General features: G+C 53.4%; 3 protein-coding genes and 4 non-coding genes across 10 annotated transcripts; 2 read left to right on the top strand and 5 right to left on the bottom strand.

The window, feature by feature from the left end:
• The first annotated feature begins 1193 nt into the window (after positions 1 to 1193).
• TLCD1 (TLC domain containing 1) lies at positions 1194 to 3517 on the top strand. Its single transcript, XM_059996351.1, has 4 exons — positions 1194 to 1530; positions 1864 to 1946; positions 2040 to 2122; positions 2518 to 3517. Exons 1-4 carry the CDS (start codon positions 1337 to 1339, stop codon positions 2899 to 2901), a joined length of 744 nt encoding a protein of 247 aa, XP_059852334.1. The 5' UTR covers positions 1194 to 1336; the 3' UTR covers positions 2902 to 3517.
• RPL23A (ribosomal protein L23a) lies at positions 3489 to 6729 on the bottom strand. Its single transcript, XM_059996352.1, has 5 exons — positions 6633 to 6729; positions 5846 to 6029; positions 4349 to 4525; positions 3779 to 3848; positions 3489 to 3548 (listed from the first exon to the last, which is right to left on the bottom strand). The coding sequence occupies exons 1-5, from the start codon at positions 6655 to 6657 to the stop codon at positions 3534 to 3536; spliced, it is 471 nt and encodes a 156-aa protein (XP_059852335.1). The 5' UTR covers positions 6658 to 6729; the 3' UTR covers positions 3489 to 3533.
• On the bottom strand, positions 3666 to 3734 carry LOC132415621 (small nucleolar RNA Z17). The gene has a single exon (XR_009517341.1). It is a non-coding gene; the product is annotated as a small nucleolar RNA Z17 (small nucleolar RNA).
• On the bottom strand, positions 3926 to 3993 carry LOC132415617 (small nucleolar RNA SNORD42). The gene has a single exon (XR_009517337.1). It is a non-coding gene; the product is annotated as a small nucleolar RNA SNORD42 (small nucleolar RNA).
• Positions 4598 to 4669, bottom strand: LOC132415620 (small nucleolar RNA Z17). The gene has a single exon (XR_009517340.1). It is a non-coding gene; the product is annotated as a small nucleolar RNA Z17 (small nucleolar RNA).
• On the bottom strand, positions 6130 to 6196 carry LOC132415616 (small nucleolar RNA SNORD42). The gene has a single exon (XR_009517336.1). It is a non-coding gene; the product is annotated as a small nucleolar RNA SNORD42 (small nucleolar RNA).
• A 1327-nt stretch (positions 6730 to 8056) lies between the features above and the next one.
• RAB34 (RAB34, member RAS oncogene family) lies at positions 8057 to 11684 on the top strand. 4 transcript variants are annotated; one of them, XM_059998085.1, is made up of 11 exons: positions 8057 to 8141; positions 8722 to 8934; positions 9147 to 9238; positions 10077 to 10145; positions 10248 to 10349; positions 10466 to 10530; positions 10656 to 10707; positions 10897 to 10978; positions 11058 to 11148; positions 11238 to 11369; positions 11452 to 11684. In XM_059998085.1, the coding sequence occupies exons 2-11, from the start codon at positions 8881 to 8883 to the stop codon at positions 11517 to 11519; spliced, it is 807 nt and encodes a 268-aa protein (XP_059854068.1). In that variant the 5' UTR covers positions 8057 to 8141; positions 8722 to 8880; the 3' UTR covers positions 11520 to 11684. The 4 variants fall into 4 exon arrangements, with proteins under 4 accessions (XP_059854068.1, XP_059854069.1, XP_059854070.1 ...); XM_059998086.1 differs by having other exon boundaries at positions 8058 to 8141; positions 10080 to 10145; XM_059998087.1 differs by having other exon boundaries at positions 8062 to 8141; positions 11262 to 11369.
• Positions 11685 to 15033: the final 3349 nt, after the last annotated feature.

The following is a 15033-nucleotide window of genomic DNA, read 5'->3' as shown; positions in this document are numbered from 1 at the left end:
TGCCCAAACCTACCCACATGGAATGACCACTGGAAGGGCCCCTCATGAGGGCCCCTCAGTCTGGCTCAGGCCGCTGTGGCTGTCGGACAAAGCTGCCCTGTGAGCAAAGGGGAGCACAGAGTGGAAGGCCGCTCAGCCGGGACACTCCGTGCTCTCACCTAGAAACCGATTGGGCCTTGGTTGACCAAGAAGCCCCAGAGGGGTTAATGTGTAACCTTGGAGCCATCAGGGGAGGCAGAACAAACATCCAAACCGCTTTGCGCCTCGGGTTTCTGGCTTTTCCTCCCTCTCGCAGCACCTCCACCACCTCTCCCCCGCCCCCGCCCCCGCCCCAACTACTCCTTTCTCCTTTACCCCTGTCCCCGCCTCTCCGCCGCCCTTCAGTTTGCCTGGTTCCTTCGCGGGCGGGAGGGGATCCCGCGCCACGGTGAGGACAGGCTGACACCTAGTGGTCGCGAGGTGCAATTGCTCCACGCCACTGGCCTGCGGAATGAGAGTCACCCCAGCGGCCTGGGCAAATCGGCCGTCTTCCCCGCCCTAGCCTCCAGGGAGCAGGGAGAAGAGAGCTAGGACTGTCTGAGGGAGGACTATGACTGCCGCGCGGCCCCAGGAACCCAAGAGCCGGACGGGAAATGGGTGATGAGTTAGTCGAGTTTCTAGGCACCGACTCGGTGCGGGACGAGGTAGAGGCAGGTAAACGTGTTCGTCTTGGGCTCGAAGAAGCTAGTGATCCAGTGGAACAAGGTCCGGGCGGAGATCACAGTCCGAAGCGGGGCACCGGCTGGTCCCCAGAACCAGGGATTAAGGACGTGGGTTGTGACGGGCCTCGCTTAGTTCTGCTCACAAAGGAGTTGAGGGCGGGCAGAGAGAGTTCTCTCAGTACCCGCCCAGGCAGGGGAGCCGGGACCCCTGGGGAAAGTTGGGCATGCGGGTTAACTAGGCCAAGCGAGCGAAGTGGGACTCCGTCGGCAGTCGGGAGCTGCCAGCGAGGGGTGGCTCGAAGGCGGCGCCCCGGGGACAGCCCATTTTGCCCGGAGTCCGCGGGAGCCTGGAGGCGCCAGGGGGGGCCCCGGGAAACGGGGCCCGCGCCCGCCGCGCTGCAGAGGCGCCGGAGGGGCGGGGATAGGCGGGCGGGGCGGGACGGGGGCGGGGGCAGAGGCCGGCTGGGAGGGAACTGGAGGAGCGAAGGGGCCTAGAGGTCTTCGCCGAAACCGTGTGTGTGAGGCCGGCGGCCGGCAGGAGAGGCGTCCGGGGTGGACTGGCCCGAGAGGGAGCCCCTTTCCCGAACGGCCGGAGGAGGCCACCTAGAGGGCGGACAGAGGCAGGGAGGGCCAGCATGCCCCCAATGCTCTTCCCCGCCCTGCCGCTGCTCCTGGGCGCCACGCTGACCTTCCGGGCGCTCCGGCACGCGCTCTGTCGCCTGCCTCTGCCTGCGCACGTGCGCGCCGACCCCCTGCGCACCTGGCGCTGGCACAACCTTCTCGTCTCCTTCGCCCATTCCATTGTGTCAGGGATCTGGGCGCTGCTGTGGTGAGTGAAGGACTGGGGGAGTGAAAGTGGCTAGGGGACCCCGCATTACTCTTTCCATCACTCACCGGCGGGCTAAGGCCCAGGCAGTCTCACCCGATTCCCGGTTTAAAATGCTGTCCAATCAGGAGCGGCAGCAGCGCCGGGGGGCGGGGGGGCGGGGCTCTCACCTGGGAAACAGGAGACACCTGGGTTTCAGCCGAGCCCCTCCTGGCTCCCCCGTCAGCCAATAGCGCCAGCCCAGACCCTCCGGGGACCGGCAAGGGTAATGGCGGGGGGAGTCGTGGGTCCCTGGGGATACTGAGATGACAGCCTGCCTTCTCCCTTCCCTTCCAGTATATGGCAGACCCCTGAGATGCTGGTGGACGTTGAGAGCGCATGGTCGCTTTCTGGCTATCTGCTTGTTTGCTTTTCCGCAGGTAGGTCTTGCCCAGGAAGCATTAAAAAGGGGGGACAGGGGTAAGCTTCTTGTTCAGTACCATTTATGACCTCTTCCCCCAACCCTCCGCTAGGGTACTTCATCCACGACACACTGGATATTGTGGTTAGCCAACAGGCACGAGCTTCTTGGGAATACCTCGTCCACCACGTCATGGTGAGAAGCAGGGGATGTGGTATAGGCCTGGTGCTAGCAACCTAGTCTCAGCTGTCTTTCTGAACCTGGGAGGTAAAGACCATCTTTTCTTAACTCCATCCCCACCCTGTGTCCCACATCTCATGCTAGAATGCTGAGGGCTGGCAGTCTCTGGGCCCTTGCTTCACTATTTGAGGCCAGCAATCATGGCCTCACCTTCTTAAGACTGGAAACTCCACCCAGAATCTGTGGGGAGGGATCAAAATTTAATCTTGACTCCACTGTAAACTATATTTCAGAAAGCAAATAAGGGAAGATTTCCTACCCCTCAATCTGGTAGCCTTGTTATTCCCACCAACTTCCAGGAAAGCCTTGACATCTGGGTTCCCTAAGCCATTCTCTCCCTTGCCTTGTAGGCTATGGGTGCCTTCTTTTCAGGCATCTTTTGGAGCAGATTTGTTGGTGGGGGCGTCCTAACACTGCTGGTGGAGGTCAGCAACATCTTTCTCACAATACGCATGATGATGAAGATCAATAATGCCCAGGACCTCCTCCTCTATCGAGTCAACAAATACATCAACTTGTTTATGTACTTTCTTTTCCGACTGGCCCCTCAGGCGTACCTCACCCATTTCTTCCTGGGTTACGCCGGCCAGAGGAACCTGGGAACCTTTCTGCTGGGCATCCTGCTTATGCTGGACGTCATGATCCTCATCTACTTTTCCCGCCTCCTCCGCTCTGACTTCTGCCCCCAAGGTGTCCCCAGCCGGCAACACAAAGACAAGTTCTTGATTGAGTGAAAAACGCAGTTAGGGACTTGTGGTAAGGACAGCAAACACAGCCAAGAACACCCTCACACGGACTGAGAAGAGACTTATTAGCCCCTTGCCTGAGGTGTCCTCTGGGGCCAGCCACTCCACCTTTCAAGCCTGCACCCACTATTGAAAACACTAATGAAAGCACTCTTCTGAAGTCCTTGTCCTTCCTTGGGCAAGGGGTGAGGGAAGCAGACAGACCGGTTGGACATGGTAGATGGGTATGGGGACAAGGTGCTACTGGAAAGCCAGCCAACCCACACTGCCCTGAAATGAATGCTAATGAAAACTCTGGATACTGGTTTCATACAAAGCCTCTTCCAGAGATGAAGGAAGGGGTTCTTGCAAAGCTTCTTGCTTGGTCTCTTACCTCATGATGGAGGCCAAGTTGTAGTTGTCCTAAGATGTGTCTGGGTCACAAATATCTGTTACAGGTATGGTGAGGTGATAGGGCTGAGTGTTCCAACAGGTTAAGTAGACCAAGAGTCTTGCCCAAGCCCTGTTACTTAGGTGTGTATAAACCATAGTATGGCCTCCCACCCAGAAATCAACAGAAAGAAAAGAAGCATACATCTAGTGAAAACTTTTATATTTAGAATTAGTCAGCTGGACTCAGTTTAGATGATCCCAATCTGAAAAACAAAAGGGAGCTTTGTTACTGGGAGTTGAAATGTGAATATTAAGCGGGAAATGTCAAAGTTAAAAAGCAAATTGAGGGCACATGGTGAGGGGTAGGGCCTATTAAAGACGGGGCTCAGTCAGTTGAAACTAATCACCGAAGTCAAAGTTTGGTAACTAACAGACACATCATTTGCACCCAGGAAGCGGGGGTGTTAAGGAGTTTCTAGCAAAGGAAGCTTACTTTGTTGGCAACATCCAAAGCGTCATAGTCAGGAGCCAGTCGAACATATGCCTTCTTCTCTCCATCAGGCCTAGGGTGGAGAAGGAAGCCTTAGTCCCTACTGCCCTCACTGCCCCCATATGCCCTTCCTTCCTCCCCAGTCTTCTGGCATATCAGTGGTTCCTTTGTTCATGTCACTCCCCCGCCCCAAATAGTGATTTTTCCATCATTTGCGCAGAGGGGGTCAGGGAAGCCACTAAGCCACAAATGAAGCCAATTCCATTTTATGGGAAACACCACAGGCATCCTGACATTAACTGTATCTTACTCTAGGGTCTGCTTCTGTCTAGAGATAGGGATCAAGAAAATGAGCATCAACCCCTTAAGCTCTAGAGGAAGGACAGCTGATGTTTCCTCAGAAGTCCATACTCCATACAAGGGGCTGCAATTACAGCAGGGGCTGCTCACTGGGAAGTCTACTTCTGATCCCAAAAGCAGCATCAAGGAATTTCATGCCATTCTGGTTTCCTGGCTTCTGACAAGAGGCCCAGAGGCCCCAGGTTCCTCCCCATCCCACAGGACTCCACTCACCTGATCAGGGTGTTGACCTTAGCCACGTCAATGTCATAGAGCTTCTTCACAGCCTGTTTAATCTGGTGCTTGTTGGCCTTGACATCCACAATGAACACCAGTGTGTTGTTGTCTTCTATTTTCTTCATGGCTGACTCGGTGGTGAGGGGGAACTTGATGATGGCATAGTGGTCAAGCCTGGGAGAGGCAAAATGGGGTCAGCTGGCTTGGGCCCAGTACAATAAAGAATGCGCCCTCTTTTTGAGCCCAGGTGCATCAGACAACGAGGTAGCAATCATTTGTGTCAGACTTTGGTCGCTGAACAGTGTCATCACGTGCACCCTGAAACTTAGGGACCTGGAGCCTCAGCTTGGGGACATCTCAAGGGCTTTCACGTTAAGTGATTAAACAATCATTTTTGAGTTCCAACTTTATTCATTCTTTTACCTGACCTCAACATTTCTGAAGAGCAAATTTCTAGAAGAAATTTGAGACTTAAGAGGTTAGACAACTTAACCCAAGAGCACAAAGTTAAGACTATGGGATCTAGAAACTCAGGCTAGGGTTCCAAGAATGTTGGTGCTTCACTATGAGGCTGAATTGACTGTTTTGCCCCCTTTGGTTGCTGAAAACTGGCTTACAAGCCATCAATTCTTGAAAGTAACTTTTTATTTACAGCTCAGGTTAGTTACAGTGGCCATCTAACACAGCTTTCCCCCTGAAATTTAGAGAAGCAAGGCTCTATTTGCCTGGGTACACCATCCTCTTTTGAAGAGAGATCAGATCTCAATCTCTCATCACACTAAATTCTAGGTCCAAATGGCAGTAAAAAGTCTGTCAAATCCATTTCTCCGTGGACACAATCCACTCTCCTGCCTTTTTCTTAGGAAGCAGTGGGAAGACCCACTGGTGATAACCACTACCATGGCTCTACTCTAAACTGTGCTCCCTAAGGTCGGTCATTACCACTAGTGACACCGGAACACTCAAGTACCCTAACCTTTTCCACTCACTCCAACCATTCCTTGAGTGTAAACATTTGGGAAAGTGAATGAAAAGAAGTTGCCATACACTGCTGCAGGTCTTCACTGTCCAATACAGATAAATGAATCTCATCAATCTGGAATCATCCCACATCCTCACCTTACAGGACTATTCCCCACAGCAAAGATTTAAAAAAAGTGCAATGAGGAGCAACCTAAACCTGGAACCCCCAAACAAAGAACATCTAAGTCCCACTTTATACTCAAGAAGGTAGACTACATATGAAATGATGATTAACCTAACAATTCGCTAATCTTGACAGTGACTCTGGGTTGTTTTAAACAATTCCTGCTAATATGCTAAACACACCTCCTTTCGTTTTTAAAGAGGGCATTATTCTCTTCATCCTTCCTTTAGAGAAGCACACTAGGTACCAACGTGGTTCTGAGAAGCCATGCTCTAGGTTTGGTAAATTTCCAAATTACCAATGGAGGATACCCAAACATCTTTTCATGGGTACGGGGCAGTACTGACTTGTTTCTCCTAGGGGCGCTCTTCCGAGGATATTTGGGCTGCCTCCTGAGCCGCAGTGTTTTGGGCCGTCGGAAGGTGGGTGACGTCCGGATCTTCTTTTTTTTGTGGCTGTGTACGCCTTTCAACACTGCTTTCTTGGCCTTCAAAGCTTTTGCTTTGGCTTCGGCTTTGGGAGGGGCAGGGACTGAGAGAAGGAAAGAAGGAAAGAAAAATCCCGAGGGTGCGAGATTCAGAAATCAATCACTTCCGGCCTCAAGACCCATAGTGGGCGCCCCAGGCCACACGTGCATCAGTGGTTCCTTTGAAGGCATCACAAGTCTCAGGAATTTAAAAATTTTCCATCATATGCACGCTTCTAGGGGGAACTTGGGATACGATGAGAAAGAAACTAGCAATGACCGAAAGCTTGACACTTGATAAAAATGTGAACTAGTAGTTTTATGTATACCGTCGCCCAGCCATTGGCGGAGAGTATATAGCCCCATTTAACATGGGGATAAAAGAGAAGTTGAGGGTACCGATTCCTTACATGTCTAGAGACATGGAGTTCCCCAGAGCCGACTGGCTGTCCCCCGCAGGTGGTACCGGCCCGGCTTGCCTCCCCAACACCCTTCACTGAAGCCCAGACCGTGCGGCTGGGCCCACGCGCTCCTCAGCGTTGCCAACACTCGAGGAGCTGTCCCACAGCACACACCGCAAGGCCTGGCCCAGCCATCATCCTCCCAGTCCATTCACTCTGCGGGGACCCCAGGCCAGCCAGCTGTGTATCCCCAGCCCCAGCACACACCTTCCTTCTTCGCTTTCGGCGCCATCTTCGTGAAAAGGGTTTCCGAGACTTGTTCCCACGGGCTTATAGAGTCAAGTCTCACAGAAGACTCGCGATACTTTTTAGTTAAAGCTGATTGGATACTCTGCAGCGCGACGCCCGCCGGGAATGGTAGTTAGATTTTATTTCCTCGCGAGAGGGATTAAACTAGCACCACCCCTCCGTTTGTTAGACCCTAAAGCTTCATGGGGGTTGTAGTGTTTTGGAGACGCGTGTTCATTTTATGTGGCGGGTGGATGGTGTAGCCTGCGGCTGCACGGGACTGAGCGCTTCACATCTTGAGCAACTTTAGGGAGGAGGATTACAGGATTGCAGTTACACTGCAAACTGGAATTAATATACTGTAGTTAGATTGACTCAGGTAGAGTGAAGCAAAATTCTATAACGTTAGAGCAGAATTTGCCCAGTCCAACTCCCTCAGACATCTGTGGAAATTGAGGTCGAGAGAGGGGACACGGCTTATTTATAACACGGTGATTAGGTGGCGGAAAAAGTCGAGTCAGGCGGAGGGGAAGAGCAAAGTGTCAGAAGAGGTAGGAGGTGGCCACATTGCCCCTATGACAGATTTCATGCTGTCTTCCCGATAACACTCTTGAAGAGACTACCAATTATTCCAAATACCCAGAGATCAGATTTCTCCAGGATACGCTCGTTCTTCTTGGGAATAATTTCATTCACAGTCCCCTCCCTTTAAGCAGTCTTCTCTTCCTTGATCCAGTCATCTTTGTGTCCCCAAATTCAGTTCCTGACACAGAGCAAGGTTTAGTAAACGCTCGGGTTTTCTTCTTTGAACGACTGTGCTTATCCCATATCACATCTCCTTTCTGTCCTGCCCCTCCTCTCTTGGAATCACCTTTGAAGGTGAGATTTGTTGTGTGCTACCCCCTCTTCTAGCCTGCAGACTGCAAAAAGGAAAAGTCCTGGGGGAGTGGAGGTAGATTTCAATGGGGTCAGAGCGAAGAACGCCCATACCAAAGGAGAGTCCCCATGTCCCAGAGCGGTGACTTCTCCAAAGGGAGGAATTCTGGGTCCCCTAGCCCTCCTTTATCCTCCATCAAGGGAGGCAGCTTGGTCTTCGGCGCCCCGGGCCCCCAATCTAACACGGCATCCTTGGAGGAAAACGCACCAGATTTCGGACCTCTCTCTCCTTGGTGGTACCTCGTTCCGACCCTGGCACCCCCTCTACGCTCCCCACCACCACCTCCCAGGGCAGAAGGGCGAGTGGGGGCAGACCCTATGAGTCACGTCCTGGGCCTGGAGTTGAGGAGGGAAGCGCCGCCTCTCCTAGGGCCCCTTCTCTCCCCCTTTCCCCTCCCGCTGGTTCCTGGCGCAGCCAGATGCTGCGCAGCGATCACCGATTCCCCATCACCAATTCGACTGGGTAAGGGTCCCCATGGAGGCTCCGCCCGGCACAGGAGGTGCCCGGGAGAGAGACCTGGGGGATCCCGATCTGGGCAGGTTCCAACCAGGGTGAGGGCGGGCCCGCAGCCGGGTGAGGCGTCTGCAGGGGGAGCCTGACCTGGGGCAGCGCTGGCGGGAGGAGGGGAGGGGGAGGCTGGGGCGGACTGCGAGGCCTGGAGCTGCCGGGAGAGGGGCGGGGGGCGGCCCTTTTCCAGGAATTTCCGGGGATCAAGTTACAGCGCTTGCGAAGGGAGAGCCGAGTGGGACGCGAGGCCCTGCAGCGCACTGGGCCCCTCGCCCCCTCCTCCAGCAGTCCACCGGCCGTGCTGTGCCGTCCCTGCCCACACTGACCCCGTGTGGCGGGGCCGCTCCGCGCCCCCGGGCTTCTCTGTTATGGTAGGGTCGCCTCAACCCCGAGTTGTCGTCGGGTCTTCACGGCCTCGAGTTATTGTAGGAACTATCCGGCCCCGGGTTATTGTAGGGTCAGCGCGGGCTCGGGTCCCCCCAGACGGGACTCCACGCCCCAACTTGGCGGCCGAGGGGTCTCCTCGCCCCCGAGTCGTCCTGGGGACGCCCCGGGCCCGGGTGATTGTGGGTTCGCCCCGGCCCCGGGTGATTGTCTCATCCCCGTGGCCCGCGGTGGTTGTAGCGTCCCCGAGGCCACGGGCTCCCGTAGGCTCCCCGTGGCCCCGAGTTATAGTCGGGACCCCTCGGTCGCGGGTGATTGTTGGGTCTCCACGGGCCCGGGTCGCTGGGGCGGATCAGGCCTCCGCGCCTTCTCAGGGCGCCCCGCAAGGCCGCAGGCAAGATGAACATTCTGGCGCCGGTGCGGAGGGACCGCGTCCTGACGGAGCTGCCCCAGGTAGGCGCCAGGGCCACGTCGGGCTTCTGGCTGCGGTGGGTGTGGGCGGGGAGTAGGCGGCACCAGACCAGTTACAGGCTTGGGCCCAGCCCTGCCGCCCAGCTAGGCCTGCTGCTTCTGGGTGGTCTCCTCCCCATCCCCCGCCGCGGGCTGCTTGGTTGCGGGAAGAGGGCCAGGAATGGGTGAGTCTCGTTCTCTTCCCTCCCTCTCAGTACCTGAGGAAGGAGGCCGCTTTGCACGTGCACAAAGACTTCCACCCCCGCGTCACCTGCGCCTGCCAGGAGCACCGGACAGGCACCGTGGGGTGAGTTAGAGACACCCGGAACGAAGAAAGGAAGTCCCAGGAAACCTGTAGTCAAAGCAAGGGTACAGAGCCAACATCTGGAGGCTCCGTTTCAGCTTTTACCAGCTATATGGTTATTCCCGCTTTTCATGCCCCTGTGTGCTCCTGTTTCTTCCAGCTAGGTTGAGGCGAGTCCTAAGAGATGGGGTGGGGTAGGAAGGTGGCAGTTTAATTCCTGACAGAGAGAAGGTGTCCAACATGAGGGCGTGGTCGCCAGCTCAGCTTCCCACACACCATCTATCTGAGCTCCAGGGTAGGGAGCAGTCCTAGAGGGATGAGTCCTATTGTGGGTAAAAAAAGGTAACACTGTTAACAGTTGCCACCAGTAATTGAGCATTTACTGTGTGCCCAAGCAGTGTGTTGTATACTATTATTGTCTATTATTAAATGGAAAACACCACCACTTTTAAGATGTATCCTGATTTCAGAGATGTTAGAATGTATGTTTGTGTGTGTGTGTGTATGTCTCAGAATATAGGACATTTATCTCATTTTAACCTTCACAACAACCCAGTAAAATGTATGTTAAATCCCCACTTAACAAAGGTTGAAACTGAGGCTCAGAGAAGCTGAGAAACTTGTCCTAAGTCACACAGCTAGTAAGTGAGAGCTGGAATTCAAAATCATGTCTCTCTGATACTAAAACAAAAACACTCCTCCCCAGCATATCTGTCCAGGCCTGGTGTCTATGGTAACCTCAGCCTGGGTGCAGCTACCTTTGTGGACCTACTAGGGAGCATTGGGACTCCTCTGAGTGAAAGAGCTAGCGCTCACTTTTCCTGCCCACTCTTGTGTCCAGCAGATTTAAGATCTCCAAGGTCATTGTGGTGGGGGACCTGTCAGTGGGGAAGACTTGTCTCATTAATAGGTAAGAGGGTGCTGCAGCTGAGCTGGTCTGGGCTGGGCAGAGTGGGCCCAGGTCTAGCCAGGTGGGCTGGGCTCAGGACCAGAGCATCTGGTGCCCCCTCAGGTTCTGCAAAGACACCTTTGATAAGAACTACAAGGCCACCATCGGAGTGGACTTTGAGATGGAACGATTTGAGGTGTTGGGCGTCCCCTTCAGTCTGCAGCTGTGAGTTCTTCCTCCACTCCTTCCTGCCGTTCCTTCTCCCAGCACCTATCTCCCACCGCAGCCACCAGCACCACCCTGCCCCACACATACCTGTGTTCCCCCCTCTTTCCTCCCAGCTGGGACACCGCTGGACAGGAGAGGTTCAAATGCATTGCATCGACCTACTACCGAGGAGCTCAAGGTAAGGGCCACGGTTAAGTGAGGTAGGTGGGAGCACCTGGCCTCTAGTCTAGGGCTGGAGGGATTGTGGAAATGAACCAGTAGTGTCTTCCCCAACAATCTGCATGTTTTCTTCCACTCTTCCAGCCATCATCATCGTTTTCAACCTGAATGATGTGGCCTCCCTGGAACATACCAAGTACGTGCGCATGCTGAACTATAATGGGGGCTCTGGGAAGAGAAGGTTCAGAAAAGAGAGGGGTCAGGAGCATGGAAGGGAAGGAGAAGAATGTATCCAGGACCAGAGAGAGGGTCCCTGGGCATATAAGTGTCAGCGGGGGGAGCCTGTCTAGCTCCCTCATCCCTTGCTGTCCACTGTCTATGGCAGGCAGTGGCTGGCTGATGCACTCAAGGAGAATGACCCTTCCAGTGTGCTTCTCTTCCTCGTGGGTTCCAAGAAGGACCTGAGTGTGAGTGTGCCAGTGGGGGGAGTTCCCACCTTGACAAGGGAAACCCCACCCCCAGCATCTGACTCTGGCTTTCCCTCAGACTCCTGCTCAGTATATGCTAATGGAGAAAGATGCACTCAAGGTGGCCCAAGAGATGAAGGCCGAGTACTGGGCAGTCTCATCTCTCACTGGTGAGTCAGAGGCGTCCCGCCTTCTGCTGTGGCATTCCTGCCTACCTTGCCTCTCACTCCTACACTCCAGCTGTGCTCATTGACCCCAGGCCTGAAACTGCTCCCTGTGTCAGGTGAAAATGTCCGGGAATTCTTCTTTCGTGTGACGGCACTGACCTTTGAGGCCAACGTGCTGGCTGAGCTGGAGAAATCGGGGTCCCGGCGTATTGGGGATGTTATCCGTGAGTGCCCGCCTGGATGAGGGTGGCAGAGGGCACAGGGACCCTCCAATCCCTGCTTCACATGTTTCTCACCCTTCTTCAGGCATCAACAGTGATGACAGCAACCTCTACCTAACTGCCAGCAAGAAGAAGCCCATGTGTTGCCCGTGACGGGTGAGGGTACTGTCCAGAGACTGCCCAGCCCTGGGGCAGTGTGCCACCTTTACTCCCCCAGAGCTCAACCCCTGGACATTTGCACTGACTGTTTTTCCAGACCAAAGAGCTGCCCTTGGTGGCAGTATCCCCAGAGGTGTAGCTGGGACCATGCTAGTCACTTTCTGCTCCCAGGCACCGTGCCAAAAACTGGATGCCCCTCTCCTCCAGGGTCCTCCAGGTTGCCCAGTGGTAGGGAGGTGGGTGGGCCCTGCTGCTCTTACTCAGCCTGCTGGGCCCTCTGGGTTTGAGGATGCTTAATGGTCCCAGCCTCACACTATGCCTTATGCATTAAAATATCTGTTATTAGCAGGTTAGGTGCTGGAGTCCTTTGTGGGGGATCAGGGATGTGGAATGGGCAGGGCTGTATGGTGATCTTGGGACTGGAGCCTTCTGGGATTCTGGCCATTCCTGGCCTCTGGGCAGGCCTCAGGCAGGCTAGGAGCTCAGGGACCACGTTTGGGGGATGCACCGAACCCTTACTGGATGACATCTGAATAATTTTTGAGATCTTTGAGAGCTCTTTTCCTTCGGTTCCTTCCCCCCAAATGTCTCCTGCTACTTTGTGCTTATACCCAAGTCCACCATTGGATAATATTTTTATTTTTTTTCACCTTCCTCCTGCCTGTCCTTTAAAAAATACTTCTCTGAGGGGAACACAGTGAGAAGTGAATGAGTTTTGGGTGCTTTTTGGGTTGACCAGAAGGCCCAGGAAGGTAAAGGCAGGGCTCTTACTCAGAAGATGTGCTATCTGATAACATCTAACTATATTAGTTAACAAAATTATCAGTAGCGTATTCTTATATTTTAAAACAATTAAAAAACTAAATTGGATAAAAAATAAGATATACGGGGACTTCCCTGGTGGTCCAGTGATAAAGAATCCACCTTACAATGCAGGGGACGCGGGTTCGATCCCCGGTCAGGGAACTAAGATCCCACATGTTGTGGGGCAACTAAGCCCGCGCGCCACAACTACTGGGCTCACGCGACTCAACTAGAGCCCGCGTGCCACAAACTACCGAGCCCACAGGCCCTGGAGCCTGAGAGCCACAACTAGAGAAAAACCCGCACACCACAACCAGAGACAAGCCCGCGTGCCAGAACAAAAGATCCCGCATGCCTCAACGAAGATCCCGCGTGCTGCAACTAAGACCCAATGCAGCCAAAAAAAAAAGACATACATTTTTCCCTCTTCAAAAAAAAACACGTGCTCCAAGTCAGGAGGATCTGCATTTGAATCCTTGCTGTCCATCCTGGGACACTCAGACAAATCACTTATCCTCTGTGACTTAGTTTCCTCATCTCTATTATTATTTTCGGGGGGGCATGCCATGCAGCTTATGGGATTTCAGTTCCCTGACCAGGGATGGAACCTGAGCGATGGCAGTGAAAGCCCAGAATCCTAACCACCAGGCCACCAGGGAACTCCCAGTTGCCTCATCTGTAAAATGAGGTTTCATGGATGAAATAAATCACTAATATACACAGGAAGAGCTCAAAAACCTTAACTATTATAACAGTTTGGATGAAGAGTGACCGAGAACCTGGCTCAGAGATTGGCTAGAAGTGCCTCAGATATCTGGACCAACAATGGAGGGACACATGTGGCCTGGTGTCATCCTGGGAGGTCATGGAGGGTCAAGATTAGAACACAGATCCTCATTCCCAGTCAGCAGATATTCTTCCTTTGCTTCCATTTTTTTTTTTAATTTAAATTGGAGTATAGTTGCTTTACACTGCTGTGTCAGTTTCTGCTATACAGCAAAGTGAATCAGCCATACATATACATATATCCCCTCTGTTTTGGATTTCCTTCCCATTTAGGTCACCACAGAGCACTTGAGTAGAGTTCTCTGTGCTATACAGTAGGTTCTCATTAGTTATCTGTTTTGTACATAGTAGTGTATATATGTCAATCCCGATCTTTTGCTTCCATTCTTACCCACTACTCTATTCTGGAAGAGTTGGCTTTTCTGCACTCTCCCCCTTCTCCTGGCTTCCCCTCCCCTGCTGTTCTTATTTATTTTTTTAAAACTATTTTATTTATTTTTATTTTTGGCTGTGTGTGTCTTTGTTGCTGCACACGGGCTTTCTCCAGTTGCGGTGAGTGGGGCTTCTCTTGTTGTGGAGCATGGGCTCTAGGCACGTGGGCTTCAGTAGTTGTGGCACATGGGCTCAGTAGTTGTGGCACATGGGCTCAGTAGTTATGGCTCACGGGCTCTAGAGCGCAGGCTCAGTAGTTGTGGCACACGGGCTTAGTTGCTCTGCGGCATGTGGGATCTTCTCAGACTAGGGCTCGAACCTGTGTCCCTTGCATTAGCATGCGGATTCTGAACCACTGCGCCATCAGGGAAGTCCTCCTTGCTGTTCTTAGAGTTCTCTAAAGCTACAGTGGGTCTGGGTGGTGATCCTGCACTCCGGCTGCTGGGTCTTGAGGAAGGTGGAGGTTGAGATCATGCAGAGCAGCAACAGGAGAGGCCCTTGATGGCTCTGGAGAAAACAAAGTTTAAGCAACATCCTTTTCCCTTCTCTCCATCCTTTGAGGCATATCCTGGCTTTGGAGCCTGGTACCAAGAGAAATTGAGAGGTGTGATGTGTGGAAAGTTAGTGATGTGGCTGTAACACTTTTTTCATACTCTCCTGGAATTGTTTTTCCATCTCTGTTCCCTTACAGGACTGTGATCCCCAACTCTTGCCTTACACAGAGTGTATATGTGTGCGTGTGTGTGTGTGTGCGTGTGTGTGTGTGTGTCCTGCACCATAGTACTGTGGAGTGTTTGTGTTGTGTGGAGTGTGGGCAGCAGGAGTATGGGTCTGTGTTCTGGGTGGTGTATGTGAGGGGCGTGTGCATGTGTGTGTGTTGCATTGGTCCGTGTGTGGTGAGTAGATTTTTTTACCTGCGCTATGAGTGTGATACATGCATGTGCAGTGTGTATACTATACTTAAGGGTGAGAGGGCTGTGCGCTGTGAGGGGCGTGTGTAGTAGGTGACTATGCGTGCAGCTTGCCCTGCTCCGCGCATGGGGCAAGCCTATGGAGATACGACATGAGGTTGCAAGAGTGAAATAAAGCACTAACGCACAGGAAGAGCTCAAAAACCTTAACTATTATACTAAATATTTGGGGGAAGAGTGACCACGATTCTTTGGCTCTATGTTGACGTCTATATTGGGCAGTATTGTCTCAATACAGGGTGCCCCATGGGGGCTAGGAGGGGGCGCTGTGGGTGGGCGCCGCACGGGGGGGGCTGCGAGCCGACATCACGTCTTCATTAGCTGGGCTCCAGTGGAGGGGCCTGCGGACGGGGAGAGAGCGAGAGCGAGCCCGGCCTCCCGCCAGGGAAGGAGGAACCTTGGAAGAGCCAGGATGGCTGGTTGGAGTTTAGTGGGAGTAGCTCCCTAGGCAAGCGGGCAGGGGCCCGAGTGTAGATTGGGGGCGGGGCTAAGGGCAGCTGCTGGGTTCCGAAGGA

The sequence above is a fragment of the Delphinus delphis genome, chromosome 19 (genome assembly GCF_949987515.2).
Source record: "Delphinus delphis chromosome 19, mDelDel1.2, whole genome shotgun sequence".
Taxonomy (NCBI): domain Eukaryota; kingdom Metazoa; phylum Chordata; class Mammalia; order Artiodactyla; family Delphinidae; genus Delphinus; species Delphinus delphis.
Note: the sequence above shows the minus strand (reverse complement) of the source record. Positions and strands in the feature narration are given on the sequence as shown.